Source organism: Saccostrea cucullata, unplaced genomic scaffold, assembly GCF_032062105.1.
Source record: "Saccostrea cucullata isolate Sc308-1 unplaced genomic scaffold, CSIRO_AGI_Scuc_v1 ctg2826, whole genome shotgun sequence".
Classification (NCBI taxonomy): domain Eukaryota; kingdom Metazoa; phylum Mollusca; class Bivalvia; order Ostreida; family Ostreidae; genus Saccostrea; species Saccostrea cuccullata.
In genome coordinates this window covers 187,826-200,883 of record NW_026926086.1, presented here as the reverse complement: position 1 = coordinate 200,883, position 13,058 = coordinate 187,826, and the positions used below count along the sequence as shown (strand labels likewise).

Below are 13,058 nucleotides of genomic sequence, written 5' to 3'. Positions count from 1 at the left end.
ATTAATGTCTTAGACTAGATCAGTTTTGAATAAACAGTTCAAGATATATTTATCAAACTTCATATGCTAATACATACTGATGAGAGCTATTATTGCATTAACTTATTTTGACCTTGAAATTTCTTTTGACCTTGACCTCACTCTTTAAAATATGTGTTTATCTAAGTTTTAAATAAACCATTAATTATATTTTTATCAAACTTCATATGCTAATAGTAAATTCACACTGATGTAAGCTTTTCAGCTAGAACAACATTTTGACCACAACCTTTCCTTTGACCTCTCTTTTCTTAAAACAAAGTGTTAAGCTCAGTTTCATTAAATGAAATCATTCAAGATATTTTTATCAAACATGATATGCTGATATGTATTAGTGAGAGCTATTCAGCTGCATCAAAATCTTCATCTTGCACATTCCTGTGACCTTGACCTCTCTCCTCTTTAATTTGTATTTTGCTTAGTTTTTAAGAAATAATTTAACTTTTATGTTTAACATGCACTTATACATAATTTGATGAGAATTTATTATCTATATCCAATTTATTTATATTTTAGTTTTAATTCTGAAAAAAAAACTGTTTAAGATATTTTCATCAAACTTTATACACTAATACAAATTTTAGTTTTTAGTTTTTTTAATGTACCATTAGTAATACACATCTCGCGGGACATTCATGTCCTATAGACATATTTCTAGTTTTTCAAATCATCACCTCAGGCTAGGGTCAGGCCACAATTAGGGATCAAAGTTTTATTTAGGAATAAAAGGAAACACATCTTTAAAATTCTTCTTTTCAAGAACACCAAGAGCATGATTAATATGGAAATATTCTCAAGAGGTGTAGATTCAAGTTTGTACAAATCATGACCCCCAGGGTTAGGGAGGGGCCATATTTTTCCTGCCCCTTTTTGCCATCCATATGAAAATTCAAATTTTGAAACCATTTTACACATACACAAAACAAACCAATCATTTTCTAAATGATCATGGATTAAAGCTATTGCAGCATAAGATATTAGGGAAGTTCTTGAAAGCAGGGTGATTAAACATATCAAATATATGTAAAAAAAAAAAAAAAAAAAAAATTCTACCCCGATTTGACCCCCCCCCCCCCAGGCAAAATGAAAATTCCGAAACCTTACTGCACATCTACATGACACCACCAACCATCTCTTAAAAGATGATTAGGCTACTGAGTAAAATGAAAGAGGAGTTTAGGGAAGACGGGGCTTTTTGCATAAAAAAACATCAATTTTTTACCCTCATTTGACCCCCCCGGGGCAAAATGAAAATTCCGAAACCTTACTGCACATCTACATGACACCACCAAACATCTCTTAAAAGATGATTAGGCTACTTATTCAAATGTAAGAGGGGTTCAGGGAAGACGTTGAATTTTACAAAAAAACATCATTTTTCTTCCCCCATTTGATCCCCCGGGGCAAAATCAAAATACAGAAACCTTACTGCACATCTACATGACACCACCAACCATCTCCCAATAGATGATTAGGCTGCTGAGAAAAATGTAGAAGACTGGGCTTTTTGTATAAAAAAAACGTCATTTTTCGACCCCCCATTTGATCCCCCGGGGCAAAATCAAAATTCCGAAACCTTACTGCACATCTACATGACACCACCAACCATCTCTCAAAAGATGATTAGGCTGCTGAGTAAAATGTAGAAGGAGTTCAGGGAAGAAGGGGCTTTTTGTATAAAAAAACGTCATTTTTCGACCCCCATTTGATCCCCCGGGGCAAAATCAAAATTCCGAAACCTTACTGCACATCTACATGACACCACCAACCATCTCTCAAAAGATGATTAGGCTGCTGAGTAAAATGTAGAAGGAGTTCAGGGAAGAAGGGGCTTTTTGTATAAAAAATGTCATTTTTCGACCCCCATTTGATCCCCCGGGGCAAAATCAAAATTCCGAAACCTTACTGCACATCTACATGACACCACCAACCATCTCTCAAAAGATGATTAGGCTGCTGAGTAAAATGAAGAAGGAGTTCAGGGAAGAAGGGGCTTTTTGTATAAAAAATGTCATTTTTCGACCCCCATTTGATCCCCCGGGGCAAAATCAAAATTCCGAAACCTTACTGCACATCTACATGACACCACCAACCATCTCTCAAAAGATGATTAGGCTGCTGAGTAAAATGTAGAAGGAGTTCAGGGAAGAAGGGGCTTTTTGTATAAAAAACGTCATTTTTCGACCCCCATTTGATCCCCTGGGTCAAAATCAAAATTCTGAAACCTTACTGCACATCTACATGACACCACCAACCATCTCTCAAAAGATGATTAGGCTGCTGAGTAAAATGTAGAAGGAGTTCAGGGAAGACGGGGCTTTTTGCATAAAAAACGTCATTTTTCGACCCCCATTTGATCCCCCGGAGCAAAATCAAAATTCCGAAACCTTACTGCACATCTACATGACACCACCAACCATCTCCCAAAAGATGATTAAGCTACTATGAAAAATGTAGGAGGAGTTCAGGGAAGAAAAGTGTGACAGACGGACGGACGGACGGACATGAGTAACAACAATATACCCGAACTTTCGTTAGAAAGTGCGGGTATTATTAATTTATTTGCAAGATTTTATGAGGTTCGCAGCACTTTTCAAATACCTTAATGCTTCTTGAGTTTATGTGTAAAAACTTGACAAGATACATTGAGGGTGTGTCCTTGCAATAAAGCGATTAATCAGGGCCGTTCCATTACTTTTTCAATAAATCTGCATACAAACACACGACAGTATCACTTGTATGGAGAAAGAATGGAAAGTTTATAAATAAAATACTAAATAGACATCGCATCCAAGTTAACACCTTTTATTTAATTGCAAATAATATTTTATTTGAGAACAAAAGACATTTTTCACAGTACAAAATGTGACTTGATCAGCCTCTCGCTGTGTGTAAACTGTGTCATGTTTGGAGATGACGTCACATTTACAAGTGCATTGCGATTGATGTATCGTTTATTTACTGTTATTTGGGATTTAACAAACGACAAAATTGCGTGTAACAGTAAGTTTGTATGTAGAATATAGCTATCCAGCTGTTGAAATAGCAAATAATTTCATTTTGTGGTATTTTGAAGACCTTCTGTTATGTGTGACGTCATAGTAAACATTTCTCGTACAAATTAGACCCCGCCTCCTTACTTTAACCTTAACTGTGCTGCGAAAAGTGAAATTTAAGAAAGAAAACGCAGCTTTTTTTAATAACACAATTACCCAAAATGTAATACTATAGCAGTATTTATTTAAAACATGTTAAATTTAGAAAATATTTTTTTTATGATTTATTTTACAGCAATTCATTTCAAATGTTATTTTATAGAAGAAAATTACCTCGCCCAAGGGTATAATTATCAAGCAGTGGTCGAGGAGAATTTTGATAACAGAAATTGCTGGTCAAATTAGAGAGAAATAAAGTAGTTTAGTGTAAGGAGCTAACTGGTAGAGCAATATTTCTGATCAAACAGTTGTTATTTGTCTCTTGGGAAATGTGCTAAGGAATCAGTCTTAAACAGTTTTAGTGACTAGCATAAATTATTTAATGAATTTGAGAAATTCAGCAACTTCAAACTACAGTGTAAGTTTATGTTGTATAATATACTAATTGGAAATTGTATATTAAACTTAATTGTTATTGAATAATATAATTAAAAACTAATTATATTGTATGTGTATATGGGGGCATATTGGAATCAGCATGCCCCTTCTCCATATGAATTTCAGATTGAACCTTTTAGTCTGATATCAAATCCAAATAAATCAAGTATTTAAAAAATAACTTTTGGTAGATAGTCCCTACAAATCTAAGAATCGTGCAGGAACCTTATTTAAAATGATGCATCCATCGAGATTACACAATTTATTTTCCAGTATATATATTTGCAACAGATTTTTACAAAATCTTTGCTTTCAGATTTAATGTCAGAAAGACACATGCAATCATGCATTTTGATTTCACTACAAAGGAGTAAGTTAAGATCCATTCATCCCTTGATAGTAATAAGTGGACATGCATCCAGTCAAAGACTGATTAATGAATTCTATGTGGGGAAGCTAGCTGTCTTAGACATTTCTGTTGGAGCATATCTCTGATCAAGCAGCTCTAAACTAAATCCCCTGGGAATTAGACAGAAGTTCTGGTCAGTTTAAGTTGCATTTGTCATTTGATGGCCAGTCTCCTAATTATAAAATCAGTTTGGTATGGATTAAGTTTTTAAGGTAAATTAGTTACATTTATGCATTTAATTTTTTTTTGGAAAATATCATGTGACCAATTTCATATCATCTTGTGCGTGTGTGTATGCTTGTGGAGGAGGGGCATTTGTCTAGCTATAATGCAACCAGTTGACGATTTTTGTTATATTATAAATTTATGCTTACACCACAGGAGATGTTTAAACAATAATGATGGAATGAAAAAAAATTATGGAAATCCTCTTAAAGGTTGACATGATTTTCTTGCACTCTAGACTGTTTATAATAATTGAATGAACAATATTTGACGGGAGTATCATGCTTAGGCGGTACACTTAATTATTTTTAAAATGAATTTGATATAAATTATATAGATTTATTTGATTCCGTATAATGTTTTTTTTCACCAATCAATTTTCAGAGTATCATGACAAATAGTTGCATTTTATTTTTCAATGAAATAAAAAAAAAAACTGTTACAATGTATTATTAATAATAATACTTTTTTTAAAGAGGGTAACCAGATTAGTGCAGTGCACTAGTCTTCCTCGGGGCCCTCTCACCACATCCACAATAATACAATTTTAAAAACATCGTACAATATTATGATAAATAATACAACATGACGTGAAAATACAAGTACATATACAGATCGATTCAAGAACATGAAATTATATAACTTTTAGTTTCGACATGTTATAATGAATTTTTCTACATTTTTACGAAAATTTTGTACAGTTGGTGAGAAACGGATATGCAAAGGTAATTTGTTCCATAAATGAACACCAGAATAATGAAAAGAATTTTTAAATTGATTTGTTCGATATTTCGGTAGATGAAGGTCATAGTTTGTTTCAGATCTAAGAACATAACTATTAGAAGAAATAAATTCAAAGGAGTCTCTTAAATATGTTGGTGCCATACCATGAAGTGTTTCGTACAGTAATACATATTTATGAAAATAAATTAACTCATAAATGGTCAGCCATCCAAGTTTTTCAAATAATGGTGGTGAAGGGGCATCATAAGCTACATCTAGAATAATCCCGGCTGCCCTTTTTTGCAATTTAAAAACTCTATCTATGCCAGCACCTGGTGCATTACCCCAAATAGTAAGACAATAATTCAAAGAAGGCAGAATGTATGCATTATAAAATAGTTTTCTCGTGTGTAAGGAAAGTTTTTTTTAATTCTGCGTAAAATATACAATTTATAAGTTAAAGATTTACAAACTGAGTCAATATGATAATTATAGCGCAATGAATGATCAATATGTACTCCCATAACCTTTTGGGATTCAACATTTTCAATTAATTTGTTTGAAGCGTATAAATTTAGTTCTGGGGAATTTATTCTTGATTTTCTTTGTTGAGTTCCCATGAGCATACATTTTGTCTTGTTGGTATTTAACACCATTTGATTTTTGGAACACCAATTTTCTATCTCACACAAATTCAAGTTTAGGGCATTCTCAATACCTTCTATATTTTTATGATATGTATGTAAGGTTGCATCATCAGCAAACATATCAATATCTGTTCTATTTACATGTAAAGGGAGATCATTTATATACAATAAAAATAATAGGGGACCCAAGATAGATCCCTGGGTATTAGATCCCAAGTATTAGTACTTGGGTTGTCCCAAAAACTCGTAGACAGGGAACATAGTTTATTTCCTCTTTGCTAAATCAAATTTCTTTTCTTGACATAGCAAAGAGTAATTTTTATGATCATGTATTTTAAGTTTCATGACGATACCACATTTAATAAGAAAACTATGAAAAAATAAAGAAACCATGTAAGTGTACATCGGCGCACGAAAGAAAGTGTTATTTACGTCTCTAATAACGTCATGGTCTCTTTTTCTGCTTCACATGACATAAGGCTATTAACATCCAAATTAATATTTTGATAGTGAAAAACCACTCTTGCCAAAGGAATATTTCAAATTCACTACAGTCAGTTTTTTTAAGCAGATTCAAGTTTTAGTCAAACTTTAAATAAGTTGATTACCTAACATTTTAGGCAGCAGAGAATACACTTTGTTTGACGACGTTCATGGCCCAGAACGTTCCCACATGTCTACGTTAAACAATCAGTAATCTACTTTACATACTTTACTTTTTTCCGATATAGAGGAAAAACTATCTCTGAATCTCACACTATAGAAATATCAACTTTTCTATTAAAATATAGTGTGTAATTCCTTTCGATACTCTTCTCCCCCCCCCTCGTCTCTGATGAATATTAAACATACCATAAACAATTTATTACATTTCCGTGCGCCGGGTACGCGTTCGACGACGTCATTTTCATCAATCTCAAATCGAACAACACTTAGAAAATCATGTCACCAGTCGTCTGTTTCTAATGCTATTTATATGACAATTTGACATATTATTAAGATTTTGATTCTGGTTTCAGTGATTTAAATTTTAGATCAATGTTTTACATAGTAACAAGGAAATAAAAACAACTGTAATAGTTATATGCATAAATTATTCCGAATTTTGGTCGTGCGCCGACAGTCCATATCGGCCTTTATATAAATCGTCCCAATATAATTAATATGAAAGATATATATTTAAGAATTCAAAATTTTTATGAACATTAAATGTATAATGTCTATACAAAATTTGGTTAGTATTGGTTGCGTGTTAAAAAAAAGTTATTAAGATTGTCTTCGATGTTTTTGGACAACCCTCGTATTCATGTTTTATTTGGTTGCACCTTAGTTTCATTAATTAAAAAAATATAATGAGCATTATATATTTACTCAAATTGTTTGTTAGAAAATATTGAAGACCTCTTAATAGATCCATAAATATTTGTGAATTTGCACTTATTCTGAAGAACCCAGCGGGGGAATTTGTCACTATCGGACAGTTCTTGTTTATATTGTAAAAGAAATCATTTGTACTGCAAATTTTTTTATTTGTATTATATATTTTACATTTATCTGTTTATGTTGTATAATTTTTCATTTGCATTGTACCCGAGGGATTTTGGTTTGTTACGAAGGATTTCATTGGTTTAATCTAATTTTATATCGGATTTGGTAATACCCGAGATGTCCCGGCAAGTTTACTAGTCTGTTCAACCATGCCGACGCTCGACTGTTTCCGTAAATCTCCGACCAGCTCTCTTTACAGAGACAGCCGAAGGTCTGGTTGAACGAGACTATAAATTTACACATATTGTCCGTAGTCTTGCCCAATGACCCCTGATAACAAAGAGCAAGGATCATGGTACAATTACGAAGTGCAAGGGATCATGGGACAATTACGAATTGCAAGGGATCTTGAGACAAGACTAATATATGTTTAGATTAAACCAAATATATAATGCAAATGAAAAATAATACAATACAAATGAAAAATTATAGAAATCAATATAAATGAGATATTTTAGAATACAAATGAAAATTTTACAATGCAAATAAAAATTATACAATACAAATGAAAATTAATACAATACAAATGGAAAATTATAGAATACAAATAAAAAATATTGAATACAAATATAAATTATAGAAAACAAAAAAGAATTATACAATACAAATGGAAAATTATACAATACCAATGAAAAATTTTATAATACAAATGGAAAAGATCGAATATAGCAACGTTTGACTTGCCATATATAAGAGAAGTAGCATGCCTTGATAATGATATTTAATTTTTAAGTAGAAAAAAAGAAAGGAAAGTCTAAAGATCGAAAGATATTTAGAACTATGGAAAAGCTTAATAGGTTTGAAATGACTGATTGTCACGTCACTGAACGTTACGCGATTGCTCCGTGAATTCCATGACCGCACAATAAAAATCTTTGTTAATTTTCAAAATTTTAGTAAATAGACCTGATTTTTTACATACTAATACACAAAAGATAGGAATTTAATCAGACATAGACACAGTATACGATAGATTCTCTGCAAATCAATTTGTCCGCGAACTTTTCTAACAACCCTCGTACATTTAATTTAGGAGCAATTTTCAAGCAATCTATTTTAAATAAAGTAGAGATGATAAAGAAATTAGGAACATTATATAAACAGCTGATAGTCGTTCGCGTGGCCACATGAGAAGAACGTCTGCTCTAGAGATGCGAAGTATTCTTTGATCCTTACGTCGCGGGTTCATGAACATCCTGAGTTACATGGAGACCGGTCCTTTGGATGAGACTGTATAACCCGGGGTCCCGTGTTGCAGCAGTTACTGGTAAAAAGATCCCTCCCTGCTCGAAGGCCCTGAATGCAAACCATAGGACAACATTTATCGGCAACGGGTGGCGTCTTCATCTGCATTAAAATTTCTCGGGAGGGACGTTAAACAATGTACAATCAATAAATCTTTAAGCGGTTTGTAACACTTTTTTAGTGTAAGGTCTAGTATATTGATCATGTATGCATTTTTGCAGAACTCTGTTTTAATTTAAAAAGTCCGTCGTCAATTCAGTGTATAAATAATGGACTTACAATAAAAGTAAAAATCCGTATGAAAAACGCCAGTCAGCATTTCACTCAATGATAAATTGTTTTTGCTTTCAAAATCATTGAATCGACCATAGAACTTACAAAATGATTACTTTAAACGAGACTGCTGATATTCTTGTTTCATCAACTTGCTTGTCAATAATTTAACTCTTTTTAGAAATCATTCATACATAGAGCGTGATCTTGCGTATCAAATCAACTGAGATTTTAATGGACGATAATGAGTCTGAATCGTAAACGAGTACATTGAAAGTGAAAAAACTTAGCGTATGGACCGGCCAAGTCATTCTCTAGACCTGAAATTCATTGAACATGCCTGGAAGAAGAAGGGTATAGAGATAACAAACAGTATTCAATATCAAAGTCCATAAAACATAACAAAATAGGAGCAGAGCAAACATGGACCTCCGAAACATCAAATATGGGATCAGGTGCCATGGAAGAGTGAACATCCCCTGCTGACTGGTCAAACCCTCCGTTTGCTACTTGCCTTGATCGTAATATAACCGGAAAATCCGTTAATACATTATTTTACTATGCAATTCGCCCCAAGCCTGTATATATCTAATGAACTAATAATCATCAAGAATTACCTGTCTGAAAGCACTTTCTTTTATGTATCTATATACACGCAGTGGGTTGTATCCGCATGATCCAACCCAAAGGAGATGAGATTTATTGTCATAGTTTAAACTGTGTGGTCTGTTTATTCCTTGCTCTCCTGTCAGAATATTTGACAGGAAGTGACCGTCCTTGTCAATCATATGTACTGTGTTGGTGATCCAATAACACACCAGGATGTTTGACAGCGCGTCAGTACAGATTCCGCGTGGTACTAATCGTGATCGTGATCCAGATGGAGGTCCGGTGTAGGAGAAGCGATGTCCTCCTCCACGATCTGTCACCACTACACCACGGTACCGATCAGACACAATAACATCTCCATTGCGGTTTTCTGTTATGTAACTAGGTTTCCTGTACAGTTGCTGACCCTTTTTATCACGTTGTATTGTTTTTATGTATTGTCCTAGGCTATTGTATCGGTTAATCGTGCATATGTTTTCAAAAACACTGAACATTCCGACGAGTAGATGTCCATCGACGTGGGAGGAATAGACACATAATGGCTTCAACGGGTCAGTTCCTTTTTTCAATGTAGTCCGTGTTTTATTATCATTAGAAAGCTTGTAAATACTATTACTAGTGCCTATATAAATTAATTCACCCCTAATATTTACTGTGTGTGCTCCATATTCGGAATACCGAACATAATAAGCTTCACTTCTCAGCTGGTGCAGAATGTCCCCTTCTGCGTTTGTCAAGACTGCCAAGGTAGAAAAATCGTGCATAGAACTAGTAGTGATCCATATCTGTTCTGAATTCAGACGTGAAATGTTTGTTACATGACCAGGAAGTTTCAATTTCACTGTTTTATGTAACACAGGTGTAGGCATCAGATCCAGCAGATCTTCATCTCTTACTTGTCTTTGACCTCTTTCTATCATATGGATTTCACTCAGGAACTCAACCAAAGCCTCAACGTTGATTTCGATTTCCTCTGTCAGGGGGAGCAAAGAGAGTGGTTTAAAATTACAAGTGTCTTTAATCTTTGGGACATTCGTGTTTTTAATGAAATAGAGGAATTTTAAAGGTCTGTTTGTTGAATGTTCAAATCTGTGATCAAGGTTTTCTATGCTGGCAAATTGTCTGTTTATTTTTCTCTTCTGTTGTTGTAATTTATGAATCATGAGAAGTTTGTATTTGACATTAGCTGCGTACATCTCAGTTACAATGAGATCTTTCAGTGTCTGGGCTTTGTTCGAAATCTTTAATTGAAAGTTGAGGATATCTGTTTTATCAGATTTTAAATCAGATTTAATATCTGCCAGAAGAAACTGATTCTTGCATAGAATCTCGCCTCTGATTCTGTGAACAATGTTTCTATATTGTTCACGGTTGGTTGTATACGCCTTTATAATGCTCAGCATTTCATGACGTTTGTGTTTTTGTTTTTCAAACTTAGAACACAAAGGAAGTTTGCATGAACTACAATATTTATTATACATTCTTTTTGGATGACTTAAACTTGGGATATATTTATATTTCTCCCGGTAAATCACAACATCATGGTACATGGTATCAAGATCTATAACATGTCCCTCTTTACACGGTAGACATAGGTCAAGTTTACACGTGTTACAGTGGAATTCTGTGTCCCCCTGACACTGAAAACACTGTCGTACTATACACTGTCGTAATATACACTGGTGTTTGGTGTGTAGATCAATAACATGTCTCTCTTTACACCGTAGACACAGGTCATGATTACACGTGTTACAGTAGTATTCTGTGTCCCCCTGACACCGAGAACACTGCCGTATCTTACACTGGGAGCTTGGACATGAACCCATGATTTAGAAGATCAGAATCTCCTGAAAGAAATAGAAAAAATAAAGCAGTTAAGGACAGAAAGCTTAAGAAATGAATTCTTTGCAAAATAGATATTGATTTCTTACTCATCATTTAGACTTTAATACTAATCATATAATATTTTAAAACTTTTTTTCTGGGATATGACCATGATTTATTTGGAGTAACAATCTCCGGTCTCTCTGCACACTTTAGAAACAAGTCATGTGTGCACGTGGTACATTAAAATTCTACAGCTCGTTGACAAAGAAAACACTTTCCTATTTTACAATGGGAGTAAATTACCTGTGTATTCATTATTTGAAAGGTTAAATCTATTAACGAACATAGATCCTTAAATGATATATATTATTAAAATGCTCTACGGTGCGACCGTAATTATTTACTACCAAAAATCTTAACACAACTTTTACTTGCACTGCCTATCCTCAATTCATTAGAAAACGAAAGAATAAAAAGAAATTACTTCCCAGGCATCGAGATCGAGATTTAGAACTTTTCGGAAGGTTCCGACAAAATCAGAAATACCCGAGCCGTTTACGTGACGCATGTATGACGTCAAATAAAAAGTCCTGTTGACTTAGAACGCAAACGATAGTTATGTGGCATCGAGATTGCATTAAATCGTCGAACGTTTTTAATTTGGTGCTATTTTTCAGCCTTCATGTTGCTATGGACTGAAGAGGATTATTGGGAGTTTGAAATTTTTTCACATGGTACGATAAAAACATCTTGGAATAATGTGCAGATTTAACCCGTATTTCCTCTGTTCGTACACGTTAGTCTATTGAGCTCGCTACACGAGTGGGGCTTCGCACCGCCTCGCTGCGCTTGCTATAACAGTAACTTGATCCGAAGGGGTGCGGATCATCAGATCTAACGAGTCGCGAAGCATCGAGTTTGATCTGATGATCTGCGCCTGTCAACGAGACTTGATGCGGCTCTTTGGATCAAGTCACTGTTTTAATAATAATTTTTTTATATACCCCTTATAATTAGCCTAATATAACGAAATAAAACTTTATAGATCAATTGTAGAATATTTATACATAAACCAAAGCATAAAGCAAGGGAATTTTTAACGCACAAGAAAACAAAGTCATGTTTCTGCGTACTACGTCATCAGTTTCAGAGAATGATGATATGAATTTAGAAAATCATTGTGTGGTGATCCGGAAAATCGGATAACAACACCACGTGATAGTGTAAAATCAACGATTCAACGGTAAAATTGAGTGATACACATTAGGTATATAATAAAAAGCAAGAACAAGGACTCCTATCCATTATAACTTCCCCTTTCGGGCAGTCCAATCATCCTCGAGCTATCTGTATAGAATAATCTGCTCACGACTGTCTTTTAAAAAATACAACAACGCTGCACTTATGGGTTTGAAACGACTAAAAAAATTACTAACATCAAACTAAACAGGTAGCATTTAAGTGACATTTATTATAAATGCGTTTCTGTTTGAAAACCCTAGATATCTTTATTTTAATTTTGAAGAAACAAAATTATTTCTAAAAAATGTTTTTTTGTTTAACCTGTTAACAAAATGGGAAGAATGGTTTTAAAAAAACACATTTACTATAATATTCTATTGTTCTAGCTAACAAATCTTGTAATAATTTTAGACGTACTTGCCAAAATAAATCTTTAGTGATGTAAATCAATAGTTCAATTTTAAAATTAAACTTTTAAGAACTTGAAGATAATTTCAAATATTATAAATGAAACATTTAGCAGTATTAAGCACATACGTTATAACCAGGTATTTTAAGACATCATAAAACCTTTGAAAATTATTTCTTTTTTTGAGTTTGAAAAACTGGATTTTATTTCTTACAGGACATTTAAACGTTAAAATGGTACCTCTTGCACATTTTGTTAATTATTTTACT

General features: G+C 33.6%; 1 protein-coding gene across 1 annotated transcript; it reads right to left on the bottom strand.

Annotated features, from left to right (window-relative positions):
* Nucleotides 1-9,298: 9,298 nt before the first annotated feature.
* Nucleotides 9,299-11,137, bottom strand: LOC134270729 (uncharacterized). Its single transcript, XM_062752975.1, has one exon. It carries the CDS (start codon nucleotides 11,135-11,137, stop codon nucleotides 9,299-9,301), a length of 1,839 nt encoding a protein of 612 aa, XP_062608959.1.
* Nucleotides 11,138-13,058: the final 1,921 nt, after the last annotated feature.

What these genes read in the sequence shown, in the direction of transcription:
- LOC134270729 (XM_062752975.1), bottom strand. Translation starts at nt 11,137, where the DNA reads ATGGGTTCATGTCCAAGCTCCCAGTGTAAGATACGGCAGTGTTCTCGG.